The following is a 15,560-nucleotide window of genomic DNA, read 5'->3' on the forward strand; positions in this document are numbered from 1 at the left end:
GCCGTTGTTTGTGGCTGAAGACTAGAAGTTTGAAAATGAAAGCGCTCTGGAGATGTGAAGTTAGGATGAACTGAGCTTACCAGACCTCTGTACTTTTAAGTCAAAGTACTAATACCACACTGTGAAAATACTCTGTTACAAGTAAAAGTACTACATTGAAAATCTTACTTGGGTAAAACCATGTAAGGATAATCAGGGAAATGTGCTTTTAGTATTAAATGTAAAAGTACCCAATGCAGTAAAATGTCCCTGTGACTGTTATACCAGTAAATATGATATCAAGAGATTATTATTCCTCATACATTCATGTAAAAGCAGGATTTACTGCTATAGTTGTTGAGCTCAGGTTTTTATCGGATGCAACTAATGATTATTTTCAATATGAATTCACCTGCTGATTATTTTCTTCATTAATCGATTGATTGTTTGAAAAAATTCTGAAAAAAAGAGAAATGTCCGTGAGTTACCCACAGTACGTGTTTTGTCCAGCCAACAGTCCAATCCTCAACATCATTAACCACACATTCAAATTATTCAAATAATTAAAAATAAAAGCAGCTAATCTTCACATTTATGAAGCAGGAACCATGAAATGTTTTTGGTGCCAAACTACTTAAACGATCAAAATAGTTGCCAATTCATTTTCTGTCCACAGACTAATCGTTTCAGCTGCACTTGTATGCGCAGTTGTAAACTATAGGTAGTTTAATTTATAACAAAACATAATATTTTTTAACTCTTCATATGTTTTGTGTGTAAAAAGCTTTTTAAATAAAGTACTACTAAAGCTGCTAGAGAAATGTAGTGTAGTAAAGTAAAAAGTACAATATTTCCCTTTGAGATGTAGTGGAATAGAATTAGAAAGTAGCATGAAAGAGAATATTCAAGTAAAGTAAATGTACCTCAAGTTTGTACTGAAGTACAGTACTTGAGTAAATGTACTTAGTTACTGTCTATCACTGCAGGCTACATTAGCCACTATTAGCATAATACACCCACATCTCCAGCTGAACTGCCAGTTGCATTGTGGGTAATATAGGAGGCCGGTTTTGACAAGGAAGAAGAATGTGTGGAATCAAAAAGACGATATCTCTGTTTGTGCTGCATCCATTTTCATCCTTTTTTTTTTAAACTGTCCATCTGGATTTCCATAATGTTTTAGGATTCACTCCCTGAGTGTAAAGACACTGGCTTGTTTACCAGATAACCGCCAACACTGTCATTTTGTAGTTTGTCTGTCTCTGGTAAGGAGGGTGTTATGAAGGGTCTGACACATGGCATCATCTAGTTTCTCCTTGTTCATTTCCAGGTATGTTAGGCTTCAGCCCCAAGTCAAGTTGTGTTGAGAGTGACTGAATGAAAAATAAGCAACCTTGATGATGTGTGTTTTGCAGCTTGTTGTTAGTGTCCAAGTTCTTTGAGCATCACCCGTTCACCCAGGAGGAGGTCTCCTCAGAGGGGACCACCCCAGTGTCTGAGGCCTGTCCATCCCTCCCCCCATCTGACTCCACCGGGTGAGTACCTTCACACGCCTCAGAACAAGAGGAGGAATTCTCCTCGTAATGCGTTTCTGCTGTCTTCTGTCTGTTAATAAAGCAAAAAGAATAAATGTGCAGTCAGAATGTCTCCTGCATGTCCTCAGCTTTGACACGTTTTTACTAACAAATTTCATCTTTCTAGGTCAATATGCCACACCACTGTGTCCCCGTCCAAGTCCATACCCATCCCGCCTAGTTTCCGGCCCAACGAGGAGGACCACCGCAACCAGTTTGGCCAGCGGGACCGCTCGTCCTCCGCTCCCAATGTCCATATCAATACCATCGAGCCTGTCAACATTGATGTGAGTCTGCTCTCTCTTTGCTGGACTGACTGATAAATCTATGTACCATATGCTATAAATGGCCTCCATGAGTCTGCAGGTTCCGTTTCCACCAAACAGCAGCTGATTTCAGTGACTGTGCTTTGTGATCTCAAACTGTGTCCACACTAAAGTGGGTAAATCCAAAGTGCAATTCTTAATTTTAGCTTTTTGAAAGCGCTCTGCAGAGAGTAATGAGACTATGAAAATGAAACGGCCGGCCCCCGGGTTTCAGTGTGGAAAATGTGAGCATACGGAAAACAATTATCCAAATGATTTGAGACCTCTGCCCATGTACGGCTGTTTGCTGCCTTTGTAAAATACAAATGCCTTACAGTACGTTACCACGACAACAAATCTGTTAGCTTGTTACTGCGAACAAACTGAACCGTCTCTCTCTCTTCGCTGAGCCATCGTTCATTCATGCTGCTTCAGTAAATTGTACAGTAAATCATTTTTGTGAAAAGTGTTCATATTATTAATGTCCTTTCTTCCTTCCTTTTAAGGACCTGATTCGAGATCAGGGCTTACCAAGGTCAGATGGAGGTAAGGATCAAAGTAGGAGACTTCGGGCTCATTCTGTGGCTTTTTATTTCCCACCATCCCACGTCTGCGTGCTCTTGGTCTTTTGTGTGTGTGTGGAGTTCAGACCCCAGATGTGGAGTCAGCTGTTTTTAGTCTTGCACTCTAGCGGTCACTGTGAGCAGTAGTTGAGGACACACATGTTTATTCAGATCTGTGGGTCAGGTTTTCTGGAAGAACAGAACTTCATCTTGAGCGGACCTCGTTTACTTTTTTACACTTCAGTTACTTTGGAGAATTAGGAGAAATACATGTAGCTAGTACATTTTTCAACTTCATTACAGACGTTTAGTGAAAATAAAATCACCAAGACGTCAGGAAATCAGAGGCCTGTTGCGGTCTTCATGATGTAAAGATGATTGAGGTTACAAGCTTTGGGTAAGAAACAGGGTAACAGCTGAATCTGGCTTTACATCAAAATACATATAGTGGTAACTGTAGTATTTTTTTCTTATTCAGGTAGATGCAGTAGTTCACAGAGAAAATGATTCCGAATACCCTCACAGTCTTAAGAAATCTTTTAAAGTTGTTTGGATCTGTGACAAAATGTTAAGATTTCCTGCTATGTATCAGACAGACTTCTTTGATGAAAGCTCTTATTTTCCAGCGACAACTTTTGCATTGAATTTCCGGCACTCATTGTTAATGAACCCAGTGCAACAAATGTAAAATTGTCAAATTCTCGCTAGGTTCATAGTAAGCGCTACTTAGTTTCAAACTAGCAATTTCCTTAAAGGAACAGTTCAACATTTTGGGAAACACCTGTTTGTGCTTTCTTGTGGGGCTGAGCTAACACACAAACTGCTCGTAGCCCCGCCCTCAAGTGACCTCACTGCGTTTGCTTCCATTCTGTGGTATAATTGTACCTCTACAGATCTTTGGAAGTTTATTTAATGTAGATGAAATTTATAATCTGCCTATAATGTGCAGCAGAAGCTATGCCGGCAATGGCTCAATATAAGATATTAGTAACTTAGCGTTGTTCAGACAGCTCATAGTGGTGATTGAAAAGAAAAAAACATTTCAACATTACCTTGCCACAGCAGCTCCAAGCTACTAGTTATGCTAAACGCACATACTGTATTATAAACCGCTATAGTGTTTATAACCCAACCCATTAGTTGTCTTTTCTGTAGAACTCAGTAAAATTACTTTGTGTGTACGGATTAACCAAACAAGATAAAAAGTGTGAATTAGTTGTGGCATGTTCACAAAGAATTTTATTTTCACATCAAGTTAATGGGTGCAAGTTTGACCGCTGGGCTATTTGTGTTTACTTTTGCGAGTAATGAGATTGCTTTAATTGCAATGAATGGATCAAAATTATGCTGAAATAACTACATGATGGTGATTTGTTAAACATATACTCTATATTCATGCTTGGCGGGTCTGTCCGCTAGGGCTGTCGCGGTGAAGTAAGCAGTAGTTTTGACCGTGTCTTTTTCACACGTAACTATCATTACCTTCAGGGCACGTATATAAAGTCAATTTACATACGCAGCAACACACACGGGTGTCCGCAACTAACGACTGCGCTGTGGTAACATTATAAAAAAATTTCAACAGAAAGCAACATGAAAAACAGCTGCAGGCACCCGACACACTACGCTCGTTAGCAAGTGAGCTTCAAATGAGGCTTACCGTTCAGTTTCTCTCCACTGTCCCTCAGGATTACGTTAGTCCAAAATCGTCGAGCCTGCTAGCCACATTGGCCACGCAATATGCTAACGCCAAGTTAGCTAACTTTTAAAATAAACAGTAAAACAACACAATACATGGCAACACTTACAGCTTCCAAGTTTGAAGTCGGGTCACGTACAGCCCATGGCGATCCATCCTTGAACCGTTACAGAGCTTGTTACAGTTGTGGAACTTTTGAAACACTCATTTATTTATTTAACAAGGCCTGAAGGGTACAGTATGAGCGGTTGTTGCGGTGATTGCCATCCTCCGCGGTAGGCTTGACCAATAGCGCGGTACTTCAATTTTAAAATGCTTGTTTTCTAAATGGTGTTCGGATCTATCAGGGCTATGCTATGCTAACTGTTTCATAGTAAAGTACAACAATAGCTGGAAGTAACAGACACTTACTTTCTGAACTTACCATGTAGTTCAACTTCCTCGCTAACATTTGTTGAAGCAATCTCCTGTTTTATATGGTAGTAGTTTCACAGAGCTCTGGGTGCCCACAGACGGCTACAAAAACAACAGTGGAGGTCAGAAACTTGGTGGCTCGCTGCAGCTGAGCTCCCCCTCCCTCTGTGGCTATCGGTCGCGAGAAGAGGCTCAGTTCCTCCGCTCTGCCAGCTCCTCTCCGCACAACACTCTGCAAAGCCACTGCGATACACGCAGATTTTGCATATGTGCTTCATATTCACCCAATTTACGTCAGTCTGTAGCGACTAAGCATCTATTTCTCTGCATTGACTTTGTATGTAATTGCGCCATGCAAAACACACTTTAGCGTTGTATGTGGACGCGCCATTAGCCTGTGTATTTTTTTACTTAGGAAAGAGCCAGTCTGTTTTACCCTGCTGCCAGTCTTAATGCTAAGCTAGGCTAACCAAGTCCTGACTCCAGCTCTATACTTAACAAATAGACATAAAATTGATATCGATCTTCCCATCACACTTCCAGAGTATTTCCCAAAATGTTGACACTGAAATGTATGACATATCTTAAATTCAGCAGTGTTCGACCTGCAGATACCCTGACAGACAGAGCCAAGCTAACATGCTAACCGTTAAGAGGACTGTCCATCCTAAAGCTCAGCTGTAGCCATGGACAGTAGTTGGTCAGAAGTGAGAGGGGCAGGGTGAGTAGCAGTGATGGTCTGTCTGTTTCTCTTTGCCCTGCAGCCCCCCCGACCCACCCCGCCCGCTGCTTGAGGAAGCACCGAACACGGACCTCAAGCCCCCTCCTATACTCCTACCCCAATGACATAGTGTTTGATTTTGAGCCCGAGCCTGTTTTCCGAGGTAGTTAGGCCTCTGTGTGTTCCTGTGTCCTTCACCCCTCCCACATCACCCCACCCCCCACACACCACACCCTGCCCTATGTCACATCCACTGTGTGTCCCCCTCTCTCTTTATGTCCTCACATGCTCTCTCTACCACACACCTGACAGCTCCCAGGTTGCGCAGAGATCCCACCCCTACTCTGATCAGACACTACTCTTTCTATGGATGGTGATATGATTTGTGAAATGCTCCTTTTTTTATGTAACATAAGTTATAGTAAATAATGAATCATAATTACTGAGATCTACTCCATGATAGCACACTTGTAAATTCAAGTAATACAAGAGGCAGCGCTTGTTCAGGCTTTAGTCACATTCAAAAGGCATGAAAATGAAATATCTACCAGAGTGTGAAAGCACACACATTTAAATTTTAAAAGGCAGCATATTTAACATGAGTTCAAGTATTTTAAGGAAAAGTTCACCAAAAAATTTCTTTATTCGCTTACCTCAAGTGGACCTACTTTATTCTGCCCTGGAGGCAACAGTTAGCGATATTACAGCTGTTTCTGGGTATTTATCTAATATCGAATTATATCTTTAGAGATGGCTTATTCATTAGATGTGTATGGGCAGCCAGATACCTCACCAGGTTGGATGTTTTGTTCTTACTGACCCAGAACATCAGCACTAAATACTGACTTAAAACCATAGACTGTATAATAGAAGAAGACGTAGTCATTATGACGTCACCTGTTGGTTTCAGGACTGCCAATAGGGGGCCACCATGTTGATTTTTTGCAACCAGCGGCACTGGAAGTGAGAGAGATGGTGGTGCCCACGGCTACGTGTGGAGTTTGCTTAGCTAGGTGCATCTGTAATTTACTTTAACTGTCATTTTAACCGGGATGATAATTTTGTCTAGCGAACGACAGTCTTAAAATAAATGTCTAAAAAGCTTTTTCAACAGCGCAGGTTAAATTTACACAGTGCCGTGGGTACGAGTCACTCTGGCCTGATTGACAGGTGGCCATGGTAACGATACTTGTCTTTTTGTAACTTGGCTTTTAAAAGAATGACATCTTATTGAGAAGTAACCTTGGGCAAGTTACTTAAAAATGTATTTAATTGCTTATCGAAAGACTAATCACATTACTTAACTAGTTACTCATTGTGACCCCCTTCCCTCCATTCTTTCTCCACACATTTCAGGCACAGACATTTTCCTTGCTTCACGACCTGGAGGCAGAGACAGTTTACAGTTTAAAAGTTGCTCCTTTTTTGATCAACAATATGAAACCTGTTGTGATCCGGACATTAGATGTTAGTAACACTGATGGACTTTGGGAAGTCTAGATTATTAAACCATTAACTGCCATCCGACCAAGCACCCCCTCACCTCTCCTGCATGTGACCAGCACACACACACACACACATACACACACACACAACTGATCCAGACTCCTCAGTCCCTGTCCTTGCCCAAACCCCGTCTTTCTTTACTATTCTGCTGTATCTCACCTTCCTTTTGTACCAGTGTTTCCTATCCACCTCACCTCCTCTTTTTTTATTGTTTCCCTTCTTTTCGTCCCTGATCCCTCTCCAGGCTCTACCACAGGGCTGTCTGCCACGCCTCCTGCCTCTTTACCTGGTTCTCTCACCAGTGTCAAGGTTCCGCAGAAGTCGCCATGCCAACAGAGGGAGCGCAAGTCGTCGTCGTCGTCTGAGGACCGCAATAAGATGGTAAGAGACTGACGCACAGGTTTTCCTGAAGCTCGTTATCTGTGTGCATGTGCTGACTGAGTGTCCTATGGAACAGAAAACCCTGGGGAGAAGGGACTCCAGTGATGACTGGGAAATCCCGGAGGGTCAGATCACTCTGGGTCAGAGGATAGGCTCTGGATCCTTTGGAACTGTCTACAAGGGAAAGTGGCATGGTAAGACCAACGCTCTGTTATCTGTTTTCAGACCACTAGCAGCAAGTTAGGAAACTGTTTACATCATCTGGCATCGGCTCAACAGACACACACATTTGTTGTAGGTTTTTTTTGTTTTGATAAGTTCTCGCTGGAGCACCAAATGTGGATTAATCCACTGCTGAAAATAGTCCACAAAGCACAATTTCTTCCTGTTTGAGCAACGTTTGCTCAACAGTGGGGAGCTGTTTTAGGAAATTACTGAGAATAAAAAATGAAACTTTTTGTGAGGAAGTTTCTTAGATGTACAGTATCTCACAAATGTGAGTACACCCCTTAATATTTTTAAATGTTTGATTATATATTTTCATGTGACAACACTGAAGAATGAAAGTAGTGAGTGTACAGCTTGTATAACTGTAAATTTGCTGTCCCCTCAAAATAACACATCACACAGCCATTAATGTCTAAACCACTGGCAACAAAAGTGAGTACACCCCTAAGTGAAAATGTCCAAATTGGACCCAAAGTGTCAATATTTTATGTGGCCACCATTATTTTCCAGCACTGCCTTAACCCTCTTGGGCATGGAGGTCACCATTCTTCACAGGTTGCCACTGGAGTCCTCTTCCATGACGACATCACGAGCTTGTGGATGTTAGAGACCTTGCGCTAGGGTTTAGGTCTGGAGACATGCTTGGCCAGTCCATCACCTTTACCCTCAGCTACTTTGAGAAATGGACAAACACATTGTTGGTTTTGGTCTTCATTGGATTTGTTGAGAAATATAGAATAAAAGCCTTATCTTTGTGTTTTTAAAGCTGCTCAATGTGGGATGCTTCCCCCAGCGGTTGATACACAAGTATTTCAACCTGAAGTCTGGGATATGTATTATTACAATATACTCGCTGTAACCATAGGCGTGGCCAAATCAATCTGGACTAAAATCTGAAATACTATAATTCTAGGGGAAAATGTTGCCACTACTGACCATATTGGCCTGAATATAAGACAATCCTCCATCTCCTTCCAGGTGATGTGGCAGTGAAGATGTTAAATGTCACTGCTCCCACACCACAGCAGCTTCAGGCCTTCAAGAATGAAGTGGGAGTCCTCAGGTAATGTCTGCCACCTGGTCTTTAATCAGGGGAATATACTGTATGCACTTTGCATTTTAATACTGCACTACAAACTAATATCGTATTTAGAACTTCCTCCTTTTCCAAAGCTATACAAAACTGCTACAAGTCTGTAATTTTATCACCTGTGTGTGTGTGTGTGTGTGGCAGGAAAACGCGTCATGTGAACATCCTGCTGTTCATGGGCTACACCACCAAGCCTCAGCTGGCCATCGTGACCCAGTGGTGTGAAGGCTCCAGTCTGTACCACCACCTGCACATCATCGAGACCAAGTTCGAGATGATCAAGCTGATTGACATCGCTCGGCAGACCGCTCAGGGCATGGAGTGAGTTCCACCACGAATTTAAAAAAGCAGTCAGACTTCTCCATGTGTGTCATTTGTCTAATTACTTTTTCTTCTCCTCCCCAGTTACCTGCATGCCAAATCAATCATTCACAGAGATCTGAAGAGCAACAGCATCCTTTTTTTGAAACATTTTACACAGTTCACCTTTAGGCTGAGGTCTTTTGGTTTCTTTTTCTTTCTGTGAAATAAATTAAAAATTTTGATTATGTTGGAGTTTATCTTGCTAACACACAAACAGGGATGAAAGTATAACCTCCCTCCATAGAATGCAGAGAGCTCTTACGATGTTAAGAGCTTAGGAGCAGAAGACGAGACGTTTCCTTGACCCCATCTCCACCAGATATTTTCCTCCACGAGGATCTGACAGTGAAGATTGGTGACTTTGGTCTGGCTACAGTCAAATCCCGCTGGAGTGGCTCCCACCAGTTTGAGCAGCTGTCTGGCTCTATACTGTGGATGGTTAGTATGCATCTCCCACCCTCCTACCAGTAACCTTTCATTAAGTTTACACTTAACCAGTTTTACATTTTTTCTTTTTATCAGCTTCACTGTTAAAGGTCCAGTGTGTAACATTTAGGGGGAGCTATTGGCAGATATGGAATATAATATTCATGAGGATAAATAAATAGGGTAGAAAATGTAAAGGAAGAATAAAACAGACAATAATATTAAAACACAGACGTAAATATACAAATTTAAAGAAGTATTAAGAAGATTATAAAGGACAATAAATAAGGTAATTAATAGTAAGGTGAATAAATGAAAATAAAGACAGAAGCTAACTAAAGAGATCTATACATTTGTCTCATTGTATAATTTAATAGAATATTCATATACAGTGGGTACGGAAAGTATTCAGACCCCTTTAAATTTTTCACTCTTTGTTTCATTGCAGCCATTTTCCAAAATCAAAAAGTTCATTTTATTTCTCAGTAATGTACACTCAGCACCCCATCTTGACAGAAAAAAACAGAAATGTAGAAATTTTTGCAAATTTATTAAAAGAGAAAAACTGAAATATCACATGGTCATAAGTATTCAGACCCTTTGCTCAGTATTTAGTAGAAGCACCCTTTTGATCTAATACAGCCATGAGTCGTTTTGGGAAAGATGCAACAAGTTTTTCATCTTGGAGTCCTTCAGGTGTTTTTTAGCAAACTCCATGCGGGCTTTCATGTGTCTTGCACTGAGGAGAGGCTTCCGTCGGGCCACTCTGCCATAAAGCCCCGACTGGTGGATTGCTGCAGTGATGGTTGACTTACTACAACTTTCTCCCATCTCCCGACTGCATCTCTGGAGCTCAGCCACAGTGACCTTTGGGTTCTTCTTTACCTCTCTCACCAAGGCTCTTCTCCCCCGATAGCTCAGTTTGGCCGGACGGCCAGCTCTAGGAAGGGTTCTGGTCGTCCCAAACGTCTTCCATTTGAGGATTATGGAGGCCACTGTGCTCTTAGGAACCTTAAGTGCAGCAGAAATTTTTTTGTAACCTTGGCCAGATCTGTGCCTTGCCACAATTCTGTCTCTGAGCTCTTCAGGCAGTTCCTTTGACCTCATGATTCTCATTTGCTCTGACATGCACTGTGAGCTGTAAGGTCTTATATAGACAGGTGTGTGGCTTTCCTAATCAAGTCCAATCAGTATAATCAAACACAGCTGGACTCAAATGAAGGTGTAGAACCATCTCAAGGATGATCAGAAGAAATAGACAGCACCTGAGTTAAATATGAGTGTCACGGGAAAGGGTCTGAATACTTATGACCATGTGATATTTCAGTTTTTCTTTTTTAATAAATTTGCAAAAATTTCTACATTTCTGTTTTTTTCTGTCAAGATGGGGTGCTGAGTGTACATTACTGAGAAATAAAATGAACTTTTTTGATTTTTGGAAAATGGCTGCAATGAAACAAAGAGTGAAAAATTTAAAGGGGTCTGAATACTTTCCGTACCCACTGTATATGTATATAATTACTCATCTTTTCACTATCATCATGACTGTCTTCATCTGACTGCGATTGTCACCTTCCAAAATATCTGCTGGATTGTTTGCTCACTTGACTTCAATTATATTAAAGGGGGGGGGTTAACATACTTGTACAATCACAACCGCTGCAGCTTCTTTGGCCGCTATTTAAAAATACGTGGTGGTCCTCCCCTTCCGCTACATAGTTAAGACAGAACCGTTGAGACAGAGAAGCACCTAGTGTTCCACGCTCAAAGAGTTCACCAGGTTGCATGCCATATTATTACAGTAGCCCAGAACAGACAAACCAAACACTAGCTCCAGATAGGCCCTTCCGTGTAGTTTCTACAATAGGTATGCGCTAGAAGTGTGTAGTTTTCTTTGGGTCATGTGACCGTCAGGGTAACCTGTTCTCTCTCAGGCTCCAGAGGTGATCCGCTGCAGGACAAGAATCCCTACAGCTTCCAGTCAGACGTCTACGCCTTCGGCATTGTGCTGTACGAGCTCATGTCAGGAGCACTGCCCTACTCCAACATCAACAACAGAGACCAGGTAAGAGGACTCAATAAGTCACACCGACTCCTATGTTTTAATAAACCAAAACACAGCTTGCTCTAAAACATGTTTTTTTTTTTTTTTTCTTTCATTGTAGTCAGAATACAGCTCAGTAGCTTCCTGGTCAGACGTACCAAAACCCCGTCACACATGGTTCACTATGCAGCGTGTCTGATATAATATCATCAGGTCGGCCTACCTACAGACCACAAGAAAACTAACTCACCACAGTGTGTTTACAGTAAGCGTTCAATGCAAAACCCACAGTTCAACCACCAATTAATGCGTCCTTATCTCAGTTCATATCTCCCCGGAGTCCATCTTTCTGTATCCCAGCAAGCAAACAAAAAATATTCAGTTTGAGTTTCAATTCAAAAGTTGGCCAACGAAAATAAAACCAAGCCCCTCGTGTTTAATAGACAAGCTTAGTAATTCTCCAACATCACCTGCGATGCTGGTGAGCAGCGCACCGGCTGTAACGCAGGACAGACTCTTTCGGACTTGTGAGTTTGGGTTGAAACGCCGTTTCACAGATACTTCCTGAGCTGACTGCTGGCTGTGTGTGTGACGCAGGCGCCGATCGCCACAATACGCTTACCTTACTACACGAGTCTTTCTGTTGTGCATTTTTCCTGTCCGTCAAAGCCGCGGATGGCCCGATGATTTCACCCACCCCACCACCAAGTTACCCGCGGGTGGCAGCTGATACTTACATTCCCTGTGTTACGCTAAAGTTTATGTAGTGTCAGCTTCTGTCAAGCTTAAGGCCATTGTACAACAAGAAGGCAAGGTACAGCGTAACGGCTTTATGCTTGGGTGTCATGTGACCAGAGTGTAATCGCAGCCTTTGCGATTAGAAAATCTCCTTTTATCACATCGCGATAATATCGCAAATGCAATTAATCGTTCAGCCCACTAATACTTTTGGGTCAAACATTTAATTTGCAGATGTGTTGCCACTAGCTGCATGCAAGAGCATCTAATTTTGCCCCGACCAAATAAAATTACTTTTGAATTTGTATTTTGAATGGATCCATCATGCATTGTCATAACATACCAAGTCATCCTATAACGTTTCTTCTCATCATTAAGGGAGTTTCAACATTTTGGGAAATGAGCTCATTTACTTTCTCTTGAAATGTGAGATGGATATCTATCTCTTGTTTGTGTGTGTGTTAAGTACAGAGCTGGAGTCAGACTGTGGTTAGCGTAGCATAAAGACTGGAAGCAGGGGGAAACAGCTAGCCTGATCTGTTCAAAAATACTTCTACCAACACCTCTAAAGTTCACTGATGAACTTGTTGTAGGTGATATGTATCAATCATCTGAATGTATCTGAAATTATATGTTGAATGCGTACAGAAAGAGATGTTATAAGTTTGTGTGACTCATTTATGTAAACCCATTTTATGCATGACATTTAATTATAAGTTTTAAGGATTTTCTAAGAAAAGGTTTGAGTAAAGATACTTGATAAATACTTAATCTATAACCTAGCTCTTTTCATTTAGTCTTTTATCCATTTCAACACTGATACTTTCAGTGACTAAAAATGGTGTAAGTAAATCTCCCTGCACGGGCTAATTATATAAGATCAGGAGAAGGGAAACCACAGGGGAACTGTAGAGCTGTAGGCTTCTGGTGGACCACCAGCATGCCTTCAAATCTAATAAACAGAATGGGCTTATCAGCCTCCATTTCCTCCAATATGATTGTAATTGCTTTTAGCTGAAATGTCTATTTACCTGTTCTTTGTTTCCACATCTCTTTGTTGTGATGTTATATGTGAAGAGCTACATGTTCTTTGACTGCAGAGAACCTGTACAAAAACTTCAGATTAATGGTGTACATGAATTACCACCTATAGCTCCTACTATTGATTAGTTTCAGGCATTACATGTTTAAAAAGCAAAAAATTGTGAAAAATGTCCCTGAGCTAAAGATAACGTGTTCCTTATCTTGTCTGACCACTTTTACGATGAAATGATGACGTAAAGGTGTACTATAATAGAGAAGATTTTTGAATTGCATTTTTCTTTCTCAGTAAATTTACATGGTTCATTAAAGTTTTTGTCTCAATTTAATTTAAATAAATCTAATATGTTTTCATGCTATTTAATTCATCAATAATAGGCTTATCACTTTATTATAATAATAATGTCAATGCAAGTAAGCAGTGTAAATGTCCTTCCAGTGGCACAGCACAGTCACATTTCCTAACATTAATATTTGAGCTCTGTTAGAAGCTACAGCTCTACAAAATGTTAACAGCCTGTTTATCCCTGCAACCAAATATTATCACATCTTCTCCCCCATAGATCATATTTGGTGGGTCGAGGTTACCTGTCTCCTGACCTCAGCAAGGTGCGCAGCAACTGTCCGAAGGCCATGAAGAGACTGATGGCTGACTGCCTGAAGAAGAAGAGAGAGGAGCGGCCTCTTCCCTCAGGTGAGAATAAAATAAATGCTAATGTTGTTCTGTTTTACTGGGAGGCAACAGATGCATATTAATTGCTACAGTAAAGGAGGAAGGGATATCAAATTTTTGAATGAATATTGTAAACGTTCTTTTTACCTCACTTGCAGAGAGAACCAGATATTTATTTTAAACCTTGTATTAGAGCCAGGCCTTCATTTCTAACTGTTATATTTTATCACGTGTTCGTTAAAGATGTTGCTTTTAACGCAAACTCAACATTGCCTTCATGTTTACCTGTTCTCTCAGCCCGGTATCATGTGAAAGTGTGTTATACACCCACCGATCCACTAGAGGATACCGTGTCAAAGTCTTTCCAAGTAATTCCAATCCCCTCGACGTTTTTTCCCCTGGCCTGTATTAGCGACTGAAAGTGACACACTGGTATTTGAATCATTCAGGGAGGATGATGTAGGCTCCAAAGATAGGTCTGATCTTCAAAAATGTTTAAAAAGGATGGATTTCTTTTTATCTGCTTTCTGTGAATTGTACATTACTTTGTCCCATTACCTCACAGATTTTAATCAATTGAGAATTGATTGGCTTTGTTAACAGCACACATCTTTGTTTATGGTTTTGTTGGATTGTGTTTAGTTGTGAATGGTGATCATGCTGATTCTTAATGATGACCCTGTGGCTGTGCTGTGAATTCTGTCAGATTTTGGCGTCCATTGAGCTTCTGGCTCGGTCATTACCCAAAATCCACCGCAGCGCCTCGGAGCCTTCGTTAAACCGAGCTGGCTTTCAGACGGAGGACTTCAGCTTGTACGCCTGCGCCTCTCCTAAAACCCCCATCCAGGCCGGCGGCTATGGTGAGCTCCTACACACATCCACAAACTGAGTCTGAACAGTAGTTGTCTCTGATTAACAGCTAACTCTGACTGAAATGTAGTCCACTGAAGATGAAAGGATTGTCTTTTACAGTAAAGGTGTAAAACTCAAAATACAAAAATAACACACGCACGCACACATACACACACACACAATAACACCTGTGCCGTATGTATCGTCTAAGAAGCATTGATGGAAACAAGGATTAGCCTGATAGACTGGCTATAAGATTATTTCTTGTACCACACTGATTAACCTGAGTTGATTTTAAAAGTCAGCAGATTCCAAGCAGGTGTACAGATAGCCCAGCAATAAATACTAGCTTTGTGAAACAGATTGTAGTGAGGTTGTATATGACTGTATATTTATTAATAATAAAAGGTATTTCTAATGCTTTGCTTCACCCTGTATGTTGTGGTGAACCTACGTATTTATTGGTTAATAAAATTATGAATATTTGGAAATATTAATTCAGAAATTTCGTTTTGGGGCACCACCTAAAATTTTCTGTCCGCCCAAGGCTTTAGGACTCCTTGGGTATAGCTTTAATAATTACATGTATTCACAAGTGATCATTTAGTTAATAATTGTCAATCATTTTCGATCAGTTTAATCCATCAGTCAGTCTCATATCAAAGTCGTGTACACACACCGTTCCTGTGATTTAGGTGAAATTTATTAACTAACTAAAGTGAATGCACAGTGAGGTTAAATATATCAAAGACATAAAACAGTGACTAAACAAACAGAGTTCAGTGTGAATGTAGTAGTCTATTGTTTATTATTGAATTTTAGTAAGACAACAAGGGAACGAATGAACGCAAGTTATGACAACTTCAGTTTGGCTAGGAGGTTAGGTTAAAATAAAGGACATCACCTCAACCACAGAATGTAGTTTGTTTTAGCCTTACTGCTTTTTGTTTCTCAGCCGTCTAG

At 40.9% G+C, this 15,560-nt stretch overlaps 1 protein-coding gene across 1 annotated transcript; it reads left to right on the forward strand.

Annotated features, from left to right (window-relative positions):
• The first annotated feature begins 1,143 nt into the window (after nt 1–1,143).
• Nucleotides 1,144–14,644, forward strand: LOC119882013 (serine/threonine-protein kinase B-raf-like). The gene is given in 16 exon segments (XM_038692029.1): nt 1,144–1,309; nt 1,395–1,514; nt 1,681–1,840; nt 2,365–2,404; nt 5,299–5,418; nt 7,006–7,142; nt 7,219–7,336; nt 8,349–8,433; nt 8,605–8,781; nt 8,866–8,912; nt 9,143–9,261; nt 11,184–11,199; nt 11,202–11,314; nt 12,266–12,267; nt 13,636–13,758; nt 14,442–14,644. Coding segments are annotated over 16 exon segments (1,605 nt in total). The 5' UTR covers nt 1,144–1,274; the 3' UTR covers nt 14,635–14,644.
• Nucleotides 14,645–15,560: the final 916 nt, after the last annotated feature.

Source organism: Micropterus salmoides, unplaced genomic scaffold, assembly GCF_014851395.1.
Source record: "Micropterus salmoides isolate LMB-PRFRI ecotype aquatic unplaced genomic scaffold, ASM1485139v1 Ms_hic_scaffold_2833, whole genome shotgun sequence".
Classification (NCBI taxonomy): Eukaryota; Metazoa; Chordata; class Actinopteri; order Centrarchiformes; family Centrarchidae; genus Micropterus; species Micropterus salmoides.